The 13,715-nt window shown below is 36.4% G+C and overlaps 1 protein-coding gene across 1 annotated transcript; it reads right to left on the minus strand.

Annotated features, from left to right (window-relative positions):
- Positions 1 to 5,177: 5,177 nt before the first annotated feature.
- LOC120072211 (WD-40 repeat-containing protein MSI4-like) lies at positions 5,178 to 12,091 on the minus strand. Its single transcript, XM_039024623.2, has 15 exons — positions 11,494 to 12,091; positions 11,055 to 11,118; positions 10,718 to 10,804; positions 10,563 to 10,625; positions 10,196 to 10,261; positions 10,011 to 10,085; positions 9,090 to 9,165; positions 8,653 to 8,869; positions 8,346 to 8,427; positions 7,907 to 7,980; positions 7,564 to 7,675; positions 7,238 to 7,312; positions 6,908 to 6,984; positions 6,637 to 6,736; positions 5,178 to 5,510 (listed from the first exon to the last, which is right to left on the minus strand). The coding sequence occupies exons 1-15, from the start codon at positions 11,772 to 11,774 to the stop codon at positions 5,409 to 5,411; spliced, it is 1,551 nt and encodes a 516-aa protein (XP_038880551.2). The 5' UTR covers positions 11,775 to 12,091; the 3' UTR covers positions 5,178 to 5,408.
- Between the last annotated feature and the right edge of the window lie 1,624 nt (positions 12,092 to 13,715).

Consider the following 13,715-nt stretch of genomic DNA (forward strand, 5'->3'; position numbering starts at 1 on the left):
CCTACCATCGCTTCTTCACTACTGTGACTTGAAACGTTGGAAGCTGGACATAGAAACATCTCATTGGAAGATATCCCGACCTACCTCTACGAATACACTTCATGGGTCATTATATTTTGAAATATTTGTTGTAAAATTTTAGAACATTTAGCGACTGGTAGTGCCTCATCTGTAATCACTCAGGATAAGATGAGTGACTATAGGATGTAATTGGCATGTCAATTGTGGACGAACACTCCATATTATTGACGTACATATATATTATGTATATTATGTATATTATTGATGTAATTTTACTAACATGTTATTTAAATTGTTAGTGTAGAACTACCATGAATAGATTAGAAGATTCATCCATGAATATCTAACAAGTTAATTAAACTTATAAAAAGGGAGAGCTAGATAAGCGAGACATCTGAAGAGATTCATGAATAGACAAACTTTAGTAATCAAACTTATAAGTGAGACATTTTAAAAGGGATTACAAGTGATAGCGAGAGCGGGACGTTTCCAGAATGGTTCACGAATAGGCAACAATTTAATTAAACTTATAAAAGGGGGAGCGAGATAAGAGAGACATCTGGAGAGATTCATAAATAGAAAAACTTTAATAATCAAACTTACAAGCGAGACATTTTAAAAGGGATTACAAGCGATAGCGAGATTAGCGAGACATTTCCAGAATGGTTCATGAATAGCCAACAATTTAATTAACCTTATAAAAGGGAGAGCGAAATAAGTGATACATTTGAAGAGATTTGTGAATAGACAAGTGGCACATAGAAAATTACAGTTTTGAGGATTAAAGTGGCACATAGAAAGTTACAGTTTTGAGAATTCGTGAATAGACAAGTGGCACATAGACAAGTACAATTGACCAACATTTGAATCATTTGGATTAGAATCAGTAGGTCGCCCGGACGTGAGCAGTTCACTGCAATTTTGTCGACTATGCCCGTAGTTCCCACATCTACCACATTTTATTTGTTTGCGTTGTTCTCCTCTTGATGGTATTCTTTGTACTCTTCGTCGCCCAACCTGTACCACTCTTCTAAGAGGTGAAATATGCTTTTCCACATATCTCTGAGGTCTCTTCCATTTAGATATGTGACCGAGTGGATTTACGGGCTCTGCATAAGTAGCCATGAGGGAGTCAAAGTTATAGAATGGACTGCACAAACCATGGATGGGGATGTTTCGTTCTCGCACAGCCACAATTACATGTGAACATGGGATATCAAGTGAATCAAATTCCTTACATGTGCATTCCTTTGTATGGAGGTTCACAATACCATCCAATCAATTTTCCCGCACATGGATCCTATAACAATCAATCGGCTCAACTCGATATCGTCTGCCTTTGTCACACTCAATTGCTAATCGATTTTCACAGTAGTCCGAATGTGACGTCATTCGAGATATCCAATAATTTCTCCGTTCATAAAACCATGATTGGATGAGGCCTCAAACATGTTCCAACAAGCACATTAAGGGCAGTTGTCGATATTCTTTGGTCAATGAATTGAAACACTCTACACTATTGGACGTCATGTTATCGTATCTTCGTTATGTTTGGTAAACACGCACCTACCTTTCAAGACCAATATCCTCCAAATATTTCGATACTGCACCATTTCGAAAAGTACGTAGTTGGTCTCAGTGTGCTTGGAACTCTAACATGCGAAATGCCCTGGTTGCATCCTTGAACATCCCAACAATCGTATTGTCCTTAAAGTCGGAAAGAATATTATTTTCTAGGTGGTATGTGCACAATTCATGAAATGTTGTGGGAAAAACTACACGAATGGCATGGCCAATAGATACTGCTTGATCGGACACGAACACCAAGTAGGGGATTCTCTAATGGCCCACTTCAAGTTTGACATAAGCCACTTCCAAGCTCGATCAGTTTCATTGTCCACTATGGCATATGCTAGTGGGTAAACTTGGTTGTTGCCATCCATGGAAACACCGACCAACATGGTCCCTTTGTATTTTCCTTTCAGATGTGATCCATCAACAATTATCACAGGCCGATAACTTGAACAAACTCCAATACAAGGCCCTAATGCCATAAACATGTACTTGAAATGGACATCATTTTCAAGTTCGATTCAAACCTTTACCTGGATTCTCCATTTTTAACGCTTCACCATATGCATGTAAAACAGCGTATGACTCTTCTGGAGTACCCCTAACAAGAGCATAAGCGGTTTCCCTTGTCGCCACGCCTTATCATAACTTATAGTTACGTCGTAATCTTTCCTCATATCCTCAACGATGTGACGAGGTTTATAAATACGTCCTATGCCTGTAAACTTGTCTTTGATTAGTTCACCAACTACCGCAGTCGCTGCTTGTCTATGGTTATGATTTAAAATTCCAATAGAACACGTGTGCGACCGCATATACTTCGTGATCTTAAATATATCACACCCTGGAATTTTCAATGCACGAAGGCTCCACTTACAATTATCCTCTATACATTTGACAGTAAACAAAGACTTAGTTGACTTCCTTACCTTATATTCAAAATTATTATTTATAGACAAAATAGACAATTTCATTTTTAAATCACTCTTACTCAAAAAAAATTGATAATCATCAACATCTATCTCAGATGAAGAGGTATCAGGTATAATCAATTCCCCTCTACGACATGAAGACATGGAATTCAATCCTGTTGATCTCTCGGTAACAGCCACTGCAGGTCTATGCACCTCTGAAGAACCACAGTCCATAGAATTCAATCCTACTGATCTTTCATTACCAACCACGAAAGGATCACGCTTTCTGAAGGACCACAATCCATAAAATTCAAGTTTGTTGATCTCTCATTACCAAGCAAAGGTCTGTTACATTGGGTTTCTCTTTCTAAGTCCACTACATGAATGTTGTCATTGTCTATTGATAATGTTGATGATTGGGTGTTTATAAACAATGGAATATCACTCTCTTCTCAATTAAGCTCATATGATACCTTGTATTGTCTGTCTACACCTATACTATCATGACTCATATTCACATTTTCGTCGTGGTATGATTTTAGTGTTACATATAGTTGAACTCTAGAAAGATCGTCCCGACAAAAAAGGAAGTGAATATCACCGTCATTCCATATATACTGTGGAGGGGCTTCAAAGTCGAACTTAACTCTCATAACAACATCAAATTCTGAGCAACTTACATTTGCAACCCTGTAAATGTGAGCTTTAAGTTCTTCATACTTCAAGGTAATAGCGGGACAATTCCTGTTAGCTCGCCTCCAACATACAAATTTTGGTTCTCATCCCAATGACCTCCGTATCAAATTAGTAATACACATGGATCTCTCTTACTGTCACTCCCAAGTGCTCTCGCTCTCGTGACTCTCACTCCCAATTGCTCTCGCTCTCACTGTATCTCACTTTCGCGACTCTCACTCTCGTTATATCTCGCTCTCCCACTGTCGCTCAATCTCGCTCTCACATTGTCACTCAATCTCACTCTCTTGTTGTCGCTCAATGTCGCTCTCTCTCTTTCCACCTTCTCGTTGTCGCTCTTTCTCACACCCCTTTCGTTATGCTATTTACAATGTCTATTTACATACATTTTTTGAGACCACGTTTCTACAAACACCAATGAAACCAAGTTCAAGAAAAGTATGTTCCATTCTGAAAACTCCATTTGGTTCTCAAAAACTCCGTTTTGAAAAACCTCGTTCAATAAGTCTTCATTCAACAAAATGACAATTAAAATGAAGTTTAGATTTTAAAGAATTCACCATTACACATTTTGCTCTATGCCAACGATTTTAAGTTGTAGACAGATTTCGTAAAAATTATCAAATCAATCATACAGTGACAAACAATCACATCACAATGGAAGATAGACAAACAATGAGAGCAAGATCCAAATAGCAAGAGCAAGACGATTATCAGGGACAATTCTTGTAATCTCATACAATGATAACGTCAGCAAAAGATCAATTCATAGTATTTTTAAAAAGTCATTTGACATTATGAACCTAGATATTATGTCATTGGCCCAAATTTCCCTTCAATATATTAGTTCTAATTCATTTGGATCCATGTATTTTCAAATTATTTATTTGGGTACTTCATTTTCATTTTCAAAGGACCAAAAGGATCACATTTAGAGAACAATGTTAAAAATGAACCAAAGTTGAAAATCCAACCTATGTAATTTATCTATTAGTCATTACCAGCCTCTTGAAAAACTTCCAGCTTCTACCAATAGATTTTCTGAAGATCAACATTAGAAAGTTCAAAATAAGAAATAGTTCACGTGTTTTAATGACCCACTGCATCCATAATCTTTCAAGACTATATGCCATAAATTTTGATTTCGTTTATATCTCGCTCATAACAAATGAGATCAGAAGGGCAAGTATTGACAAATAAACTTCAAACAATTTATCACCAGCATAACCCTAACCTTGGAATATTTTCAAGAAATTGGGAAAAAGAAATCAAATGTGCAAATTATTACCAGAAAAATAGACAGATGATATGCAATTTGACAATTCAATGTGGAGTCCAAAGAATAACAAAAGGGAGAAAAATGATTACTAGCCACCAAACAGACGAGATATGGTTTCGAACTAACCTAATAAACGACCGTAAGAAGAGTAATGAGGAAGAAGAATGATAAAAGCCACACATAGTTTCCTCATGCTCCTTGAATTTATGATAAAGTTCAAACCGAATAAATACTAAAATGCGAACAAACAACATTTAAAAAAAGCAATAAGATAAAAAGATTTGAAAAAAAAAAACTAATCCATTTTTTTTTAGTAATTGAAGAAAAGAAAAGAGTTTAGTACTCAAATTACAAGAAATAAAAGTAGTCAAACCAAACTACGGAATCGATACTAAAGCAAACAACATATAAAGACTGAGCTAGAAAGACAGACATTCCAATTCGAAATATATCTCGAATGGAAAATTCTATATAAAACTCGAAACAAGAGCACCAGAAAGAAACTTTAATCCTTGCAATTCCAAAACAATAAGAGCGACATTTTAAGAATCGAATTCTGTAACTGGCTAAATAAGTTGGTTCTGGCAAGAATAAGAAATCCTAGTTCCCATTGAACTTCTAAACAAAATCAAATGCAGAATGATTAATGAGTTCTAACGCCAAATTTCAAGCATCCATGCTCCAAGTAATCCAGGTGAAACAAGAGCTCAATTCATTGAAGGTGCCACAATGGATCATATTCATTCTACGACTATATAAACTCTATAAATGGTAGAGAGAGCCTGACGCCGGATATTTCAAATGCTTGCACACAAAAAAAGAAAAGAATGGAGCACAGAAAGACTAGAAGTCGAAACCTACTACAAACACAACATCTACAACCTACTAATAAGTTATGTCTCGAGAAAACATGGCTTACGAAGCTCTCAAGGCTTTGCAGCACATTCAATTACATGAGATTTGAACTTTTCAAGCTCAGCTAACACCTCCTCTTCCGGTCGATAAATTAGGTCACTCATGCGCCAAATCTGCAACTCATAACAAATTGAAGAAAAAATTAAGGCATATTTGATAGAGAATCCATATTCTATTTTATGTTTTAGATTCACTGAATTCAACAATTATATGTTTGACAGAAAATCCCGAATTCTGCTTTTAAAAACTATTTTCGGATTTTGTAATTCAAATAGTACAAATTTTAAAAACAACATTTTTATATTTTTATTGTATCCAGTTATGAATTTTGAATTTTGAAGTGCAAAATTCTATTAAATAAAGATAAAAACACTTAGAATTACATTATATCATGTGATAAACTCAATTCATTTTTTGAAAAGTAAAATATGTATTATGTAATGTATTATAAATTATATAATATTACAAAATAATAATTATACAAAAGAATTAACAGAAAGCATGTTTATAAATAAATTAATAATAGTCTATTGTCAAATAATATTTAGTGGGTAATTACAACAAGTTTTATGATTTATAAAAATAAGGAAAATTTTCACAGATAAAAAAAAGGTCAAACTATTTACAGAAATAACAAAAAACATTTATAGACACTAATAGACTTTTATCAAGTCCCATTACTGATAGACACTGATAGACTTCTATCAATCAAAAAAGTTTAAAATTTTGATATTTTGTGTAAATAATTTCACTTATTTTTCTATTTTTGAAAATCCTTCTAAATATAATATGAATCACATTTTAAATCATTATTTAAATTAGAATTCAATTTATGAATTTGGTACCATATTTGAAAAATATGAAATACAACTCCGTTTTCATTCTGTTTTCAAATTCCCTACCAAACAGGTCTTTAGCACCCCTCCAACAACCCCAATTGTATAATAAAAACCAATTGCATTGTAGTGTAGGCAACCAGTGAAATAAAAGTGTGGTTATTCTCTCAACTTTAATTTGCTTGATTAGAGGTCTTTTTTTCTTGAATTCTTTCATTTATTCTTAAGGAAAGTGTGGTTATTCATTAGAAAAAGAAAATGAACGACCCTTGCATTTGCTTAAGAGGTGAAAAGTCTTGTACATGGTAACTTAGCACTTCAATTCCTATGTTCAGAATCCATAAAAATCTATTTATTTCACTTTTGTGCATGAGAGAGAGAGAGAGAGAGAGATGTAGTAGACCTGCAACGTCCCTCCTCCACCAGTCGTATCACAATCATCAGACACGCTCACAACAGTCCATGGATCAGCTGCATTCCAATGAAAGTCGACGACTTTATCCCTGGATGTAGCCAAGAGGTCAGATGGGAAGGACAATTTCCACTGAGACCAAATCTAGTTAAAATAAAATTTCTGCCACCCTACAAGTACATAACACGGAACACTAACCAAAAGCAAACTAGAAAAAACAAAAAATCCCTAAGCTATATCAAGAAAGGCAGCAACATGAAACCTGTGCCCAGCATGCTGAAAAAATAAACCGGGAGGAGCAGCAGGCGTCCTTGTAGCTCGCTCTGTCTTTTTACCAACCTGGAATATATATGATATATATGCTGAGATCACAAAGAACATTGTAATCTATACTACAAAGAACCCAATTCCAATGACAAATTCGCCAGATGCCATGAAAGTTTGGGGAATCCAATCTCTAAGCTAAAGAGTATTAGAATTAACATAGTTTGACATATTATTATCCTGCGTTCTGGCATTACACCAAGCCCTAGGTATTCTACAAGCGAGATGGTGAAAACTAAAACATGGTTTAAATCTCAAAATACTGTACCTTATCGTAATCCCAAATATTCAACAGCCCATCCTCTGCCGAACTTCCAAAGACAGATGATTTATCTGGAGACCACTGAACAAATATACATGGACCAGATCGTATAAACAGTACGTCTTACAACTAATAGGAAGAGAGCATTTTCACATAAAAAGCAGTACTAAGAAAAGAAGCAAATAAAGTGCCTATTTGAATTCACTTTTTAAGTACTTCAAAAAAGTGTTTCTGTGTGCGCATGCGCGACAGACAAACAAAAAAAAAAAAAAAAAAAGCACTTAGCCAATCCAAACAAACCCATAATAAAACTTAGAAAACAAAAGGAATACCTGAACACAAAGAACCGCTGCTTTGTGGCCCTCAAATTTGTAGATGGGCGAGCCAACTCCATTAGAAGTGAGATTCCGACGATCAAACAAACGAATAGAATTATCTGCTGACCTGAAGAGAAATTTGTGCCAATTTAACCATGTATGTCTACGGCAATATCTATAAGATGATGAGACAAAACCAAATTAAGTCGGGGAAAATAGCAGTAAGACCATTGTACTATTTATTATTTCTTCTCACTCCCTGTCTCTGAATATTTATTCTCTTTTTTGTATAAATATATGAGACCCAATTTTGCCATAAACATAAGCAATTGAAAGAAAATAAAGTACTAAAATTTACCCTGTTATTATAAGATTATCATCATGGGGATTCCAATCAACACAATGAAGATCAGCATTATGTGCCTTTTCGACCTGCCAACCAGAAAGAAAGATAGACTAGGATGAATAACAGAAGCTCCTAAAATATGCATTGACGATAAAACATTGAAGGCAGAAATAAATTGTAGGATTACCCATTTCATCTTGCAGGATAAATCTCGTACACAAAATACTTGGAATGAACAACAAAACAATTACTACTACAAAAGAGAACCATGGAAATCTCATCCTATCAACATAAGCCAGTATAACAAACACAAAATATTACTCATAATAGGAGAATTATAATTTCTAGTTTTGTCAAATGCACGCTCTATAATACAACACATTTCAACTTCCACATTATATGACAAGGAGAGTCCCTCATTACACAGAAAGCTAAACAAGAGAAGTATGACCTTGACAGCTGGGCCCAAGCCAGTACGGGCATCCCATAATATTAGGCAAGAATCGTCTCCCACACTGCAAAACTCCTGTGCGCTTAAGAAGGGAAAAAAGAAAAGGAGGATGCTGGTTAAATTTGGAAAAGAAACCACTAAAAATTAGACTTCCATCCACCAAACCCCAGCTAGAAATCACATGTTCTACATGCTAATCAAAATATATAAATAAAGATGGTTTTATATGCCCCATCCACATGTCCATATATAGCTAATTCTCAACATAAAAAAGTGAATGACTTGTCATTCAGAATTAAGATATTACTTGGACGGACAGAAGGTCACATCTTCAACGGTATCCTCATGGCCATGGTAAACTCCTCGTGGCCCAATAGAAGGGCCATCAGAAGCCTTATCATTTGCCTCTCCCGGCTTCTTTATGATAGATCCTCCAGATCCTGGTGATTTTGAAGCAGCAGGGTCTGTGGCAGAAGTTGTTATGTGGTCCTGGATACTCCACAAAACAACTAATTTGTCCTTCCCTGCCATAAGATTAAATAGAATCTGAGAAATAGAACCCCATATGCAACACTCCAAACCATAAGATAGACATAAATCCCTTACAGCAAAGAAATCGATGGTTTTGAAAAAGATAACAAAAACAATTTGAGATCCAAATCTGTAACAGTGCCAGAGTTGAGTAAAACTTTACAGATTGAAGGACCAACTTTAAGGAGAGAAAAAGATTGGAAAGCTTTCAACCTCCAGAAAGAACATAGGGTTCAGTGGGGCACATTGCTAGAGCAAACTCGGCATTTTCTTGATGACCAGTCAGGATCTGCAAATTGACAGTAAGTTAACACAAAATTGCACAATGAAGGTTTTTAACAAGCTAGGTTAGAATGTCCAAGTTACAAACACTAGAAGAATTTATCTTTTGCCCAGGTTGAAAATTTGTTAAGATGTACAAATGAGACCTAAGAAGTCTTACACACTTATTAATGACCTGTCATGGTCTACCAACGGGATTGTGAATCCACCTCAGCTCAACATAATGGTTTTATAAAATATCTCCCATCAGATTGACATGCTTTTGACCTTTAACATACACATTACACGAGAAAATAAAATGTGGCTTATTGTTCAACCATGACAACAACTCTTAATAGTATGAAAGTTAATTAAACTCAGTTGGACATATGAATATCCTAATAAACTTCTATAACAGGATTACAATTAACCTCAGCCAGCCAAGCCCATAATCTACATCCAAGAGACTGCAAGAATTTCAGATTCTCACAAAATCTAAGCCTAGAAAATTTGAGTCTCTCTCTTAAACCCATATGCATATTTAGTGCTTAAATGAGAGTGATAAAACAATTTTGTACAAAGTATATCTACCATCTTAACAGCTATTCTCAAACAGCATCCTAATGATGCAGATCCAAAGATTTAAAATAAAATGATAATATTAGTTTTGCTTTTTTTTTTTTTTGAAAAGATATTAGTTTTGCTTTAATGCAAGGCATACTCCAACATCAACGTTATGTATTCAACTGTGGTTGTAACCAGAACGTAGATAGAGAAACATCAAACAGAGATGTAAACCTGAGATTTAAGATATAGCAACAAGTATAGGACAACAAAGAATGTGTTGGAAAATCAAGTTTTTAATGGAATTACCAAATCTGGGCGAGAATTTGTAGCACCAAGGACAGCATGACGGTTAGGTTGTGCCTCAACATCCCAAATGAGAACCTAGATGTTGAATACCAAAGAGACGTAAACCAATATCTGTTGAATAAATGTACTGAAGACATAAAATTTCCAATTGGAATACAGCAAGAATTAAAATTGATAGCACATACATCTGGACTATCAGTGTGTGTGGCAACAATTCGGGAATTCTGGGGAAGTTCCCTAATTCTGTTAACCTGGGAAAAATTCAACAAAGTATATTAGAAGGAGAACAATTTTAAAACAACTCTTCATTTTTAATCATTTTCAACTTCCAACCAAATGATTTGATAAGTAGCCCAAGAAAGCAATATAAATTTTTCAAGATTGAGAAAGACCTTGAAACTCAAATGGGGAAAAATAATGTAAGGATAACTACATGAAAACATGGAAGGAATGCCTGAAGGGATCAACCAGCTTATATGAAGACAAACTTCATTATAGCTAATGTTTTCATATGTTTTGTACTTCATTGTTTGAGAGGTTGCAACACCATACCTCACCAGGATGTATGATAGTCTTGTACTTCTTCACAAATGGTGAGCGTGCTTCTTCATTGAACTAAAAATATAACAATCACACACGACATATAGATTAAGTAGCATGAAAAAAGAAGTACATAGAGCTTTCAAACTTTTAAATCGATCGATCACCTGAGAAATGTGCTCTGCAGCTGCAACCCTAGGCTTCACAACTTCACAATTTGCAATAACCAGTGTATTTGGAACACTACCATCAGTCTGATAACAAGGAATTTAAAAAAATAAACAATAAACAACATTTACATAACAATCTCCAACGTGATATAGTAACATCTAGCTCTGCACCATAAGCAAACAGTCCACAGCCTCCAATAAAAAAAAATCAGCACAAGCTAATTTCTCTCCCTAAGGGAGTTTAACGTCGCAATTCAGCACAAGTACATCAAGAAATAAACACTGTAGCCATTTCAACAAATCATAGTTATTCACTGTGAAGGTAGTCAGTCACCTGTTCGGAAAGATAAAGTCGCTGTCGATTCTTATACGTCGCTTGCTCAAGCTGAGGACCCCACCTAGACCCAGAAAATTTTCAAACTCAAATCAAAGAAACGCCATATAGACAGCCCCCTCCCCGCCAACTAGCCGTAGAAGGGGAAGGAAGATATCGTAAGAAGTAATAAAGACAATGCAATATGATAATCAACAATAATAACGTAACCACTCGATTTCACAAGCTCAAGTTCGCAAAGATGCGATAAATAGTATTTTTAAAAATTAAAAAAAAAAACCCTAAAAATGAACAAGTGACAGATCCAGTAATCCAATGGAGGTGATTTTCTCCAAACAACACGAGTGAAATAAACAGCAAACAGAAAACCCTAGAACCGAAAGAAGAACCTACATTTGACATTACAGTGGAAAAACAGAAGAAAGAGTAAGTAAAGTACCGGCAAGAGAGAGAAGGCCAAACGAGATTATGGTTAGCAAACCAGTCATAGAGAACAGGAACAAGAGACTTCCACTGAGTATAACGCTCGTCGACGGAGGGTTGTTGTTGAGCCTTCATCTTCTTAGTTTGTTGTTCGTCCTTCTTCTCGTCCTTAGGCTTTGGCTTTCGGCCTCTAGTCTCCTTCTTCTTCACAACAGGTTGCTGCGGCGGTGGCGGCGGCTGCTGTTGAGGCTGTTGTTGTTGTTGCTGCTGCTGCTGCTGGGACTGAGAAGAGTCCATGGCTCACTAGAGGTTCAGTCAGCGATTATGGCTCTTCTTTTTCTCTGACCCTCGCGGCTTAAGGCGACCCCACCGTAGGCTTGAACTGGTTGCTGTAAACTCAGACAGCAAATATATTTTGGAAATGGATGGATGAATGATGATGATGATGCTCCCACCCATCATCTACGGTTGATCGTGGAGACACGTATCGGAATCTCGTTAACTTGAAGCGCCTTTATTTTTCCTTTTGTCGTCTCGTCTTTTTTTTTTTTTTTTTTTTTTTTGAATAAAAAAACAAGAAATTAAGTACAACCATCTCCTCGAAGAGCCAACATGAATAATTACAGTTTCAAAAAATAGCTTCATTCTCCCGAATGAAAGAAAAAAAAACTGGTCAAAAGAGTTATCAAAAGCAACTCTAGCAAGGATGTGATCCACATTGTTGTGATTCCTATGACATTTCGAGAATACCACAACACCAACCAAAGGAATTTCCTCCAAAATCTCATCCAAACATTTTTGGATTGAGAGATATCAGAGTTTGGGTTGTTGATGGCATTAATCACTTTTAGAGAGTCCGACTCGACAAAAAGAGGAGGTAGAGTGTCGCAGTCATACTCCTCCAATCGTGTGGCATCATGATTCCCACGTGGTCATGGTCAGCCTTAAGGGAAACTTAAGTCCCAGTTCACTTTTTTATCAACTCTTTCTCATCCTCGTCATATTTCACTTCATCATCTTGGTTCCCAACAACACGCCTCCAATACTCTTACATCGCTTCGGAACTTTACCGAGATGAATTTGGACCTCTCATTGAGCCAAAATAGGCTTATAATACATTACCGAAGTTTACCGAGTGATTCAGACACTTATTGGAACTTTCTAAGACATAACAATGCTTACCAAGCTCTACTGGCCTACTTCAATGCCTATCAGGCTTCTATTCGCCTAATGGTCGCCTATTGGGCTTTACCGGGCCGTTAGAATGATTATTGGGACAACTCGAACAAGTATCGGATCAACCGGGAACTATCAAGTCCCACTAATGCTTCAAGATGTCATTCCGTGTGTCGAGATATTATTAGCTTTCTCTCTCCTGCTTAGACACACTTATTGAGAACCATTGTCAACCAACCCATGGGCAACTTTCCAACCCGAGATTTCCCGAACATTCATCCATCCAGACATATTGAGACTTAAGCCCTTCTGAGTTTGTGTCGAATCAAAACGGCATATCGAGTGTTACATTGAACCTCCAGCTCGTGGGAAGGGGCGCAATGCCGGCACACCTATGTCATCTGACACTATCCACGAGATCTCATTCTTGATGCAAGACGCCTAAAACCCTTGTCTTGTAATACTCGCCCATGCCATGACACACGTATGTGCCATGGGGTAACTTAGTTAGGCCACAAGGCCCAGGTGTGGTGGAGAGTTGACACCATGCCACCCCCTATAGTGCATTATGAACAGTTTCCTCTTTGACACCTATGCATATGAAATGTGGTGAATCATCACTCGCCAACATAGAGCGTCCATCTGAACTCTGATTGACATGAAATTCGGTGTGCTTGCATATCTTATCAATATGCATCTAACTCTAGAGTCGCTCGTCCAAACTTGTGACGAAATCGCACCTTCCAAGGCCGAGGCCCCATCTGGCCCCCACTGAGCTTGTCACTGACACCATCAATGACATGGTTGCTTGCCTTTCCGCTTAATGTTCAACATGGCATGCTTACCCACTTATGTTGGTGTGTTGGATGATGCACTGTAACGACCCGACTCCCTAAGACTCGAGCTAGGTCGTTACTATACACATGCATGCATAGAATTTAAAATGATACATTTTTCATAGCGAAATAAATACTAAATAAATAAAGCCAAATAAAATATTTTCATTAAAATTAAATAAAAGTCAAATAACAGGGTACCCATAAATCATAATTAGAAATTTAA

Source organism: Benincasa hispida, chromosome 2, assembly GCF_027475165.1.
Source record: "Benincasa hispida cultivar pf3 chromosome 2, pf3_genome.v1.1, whole genome shotgun sequence".
NCBI lineage: Eukaryota > Viridiplantae > Streptophyta > Magnoliopsida > Cucurbitales > Cucurbitaceae > Benincasa > Benincasa hispida.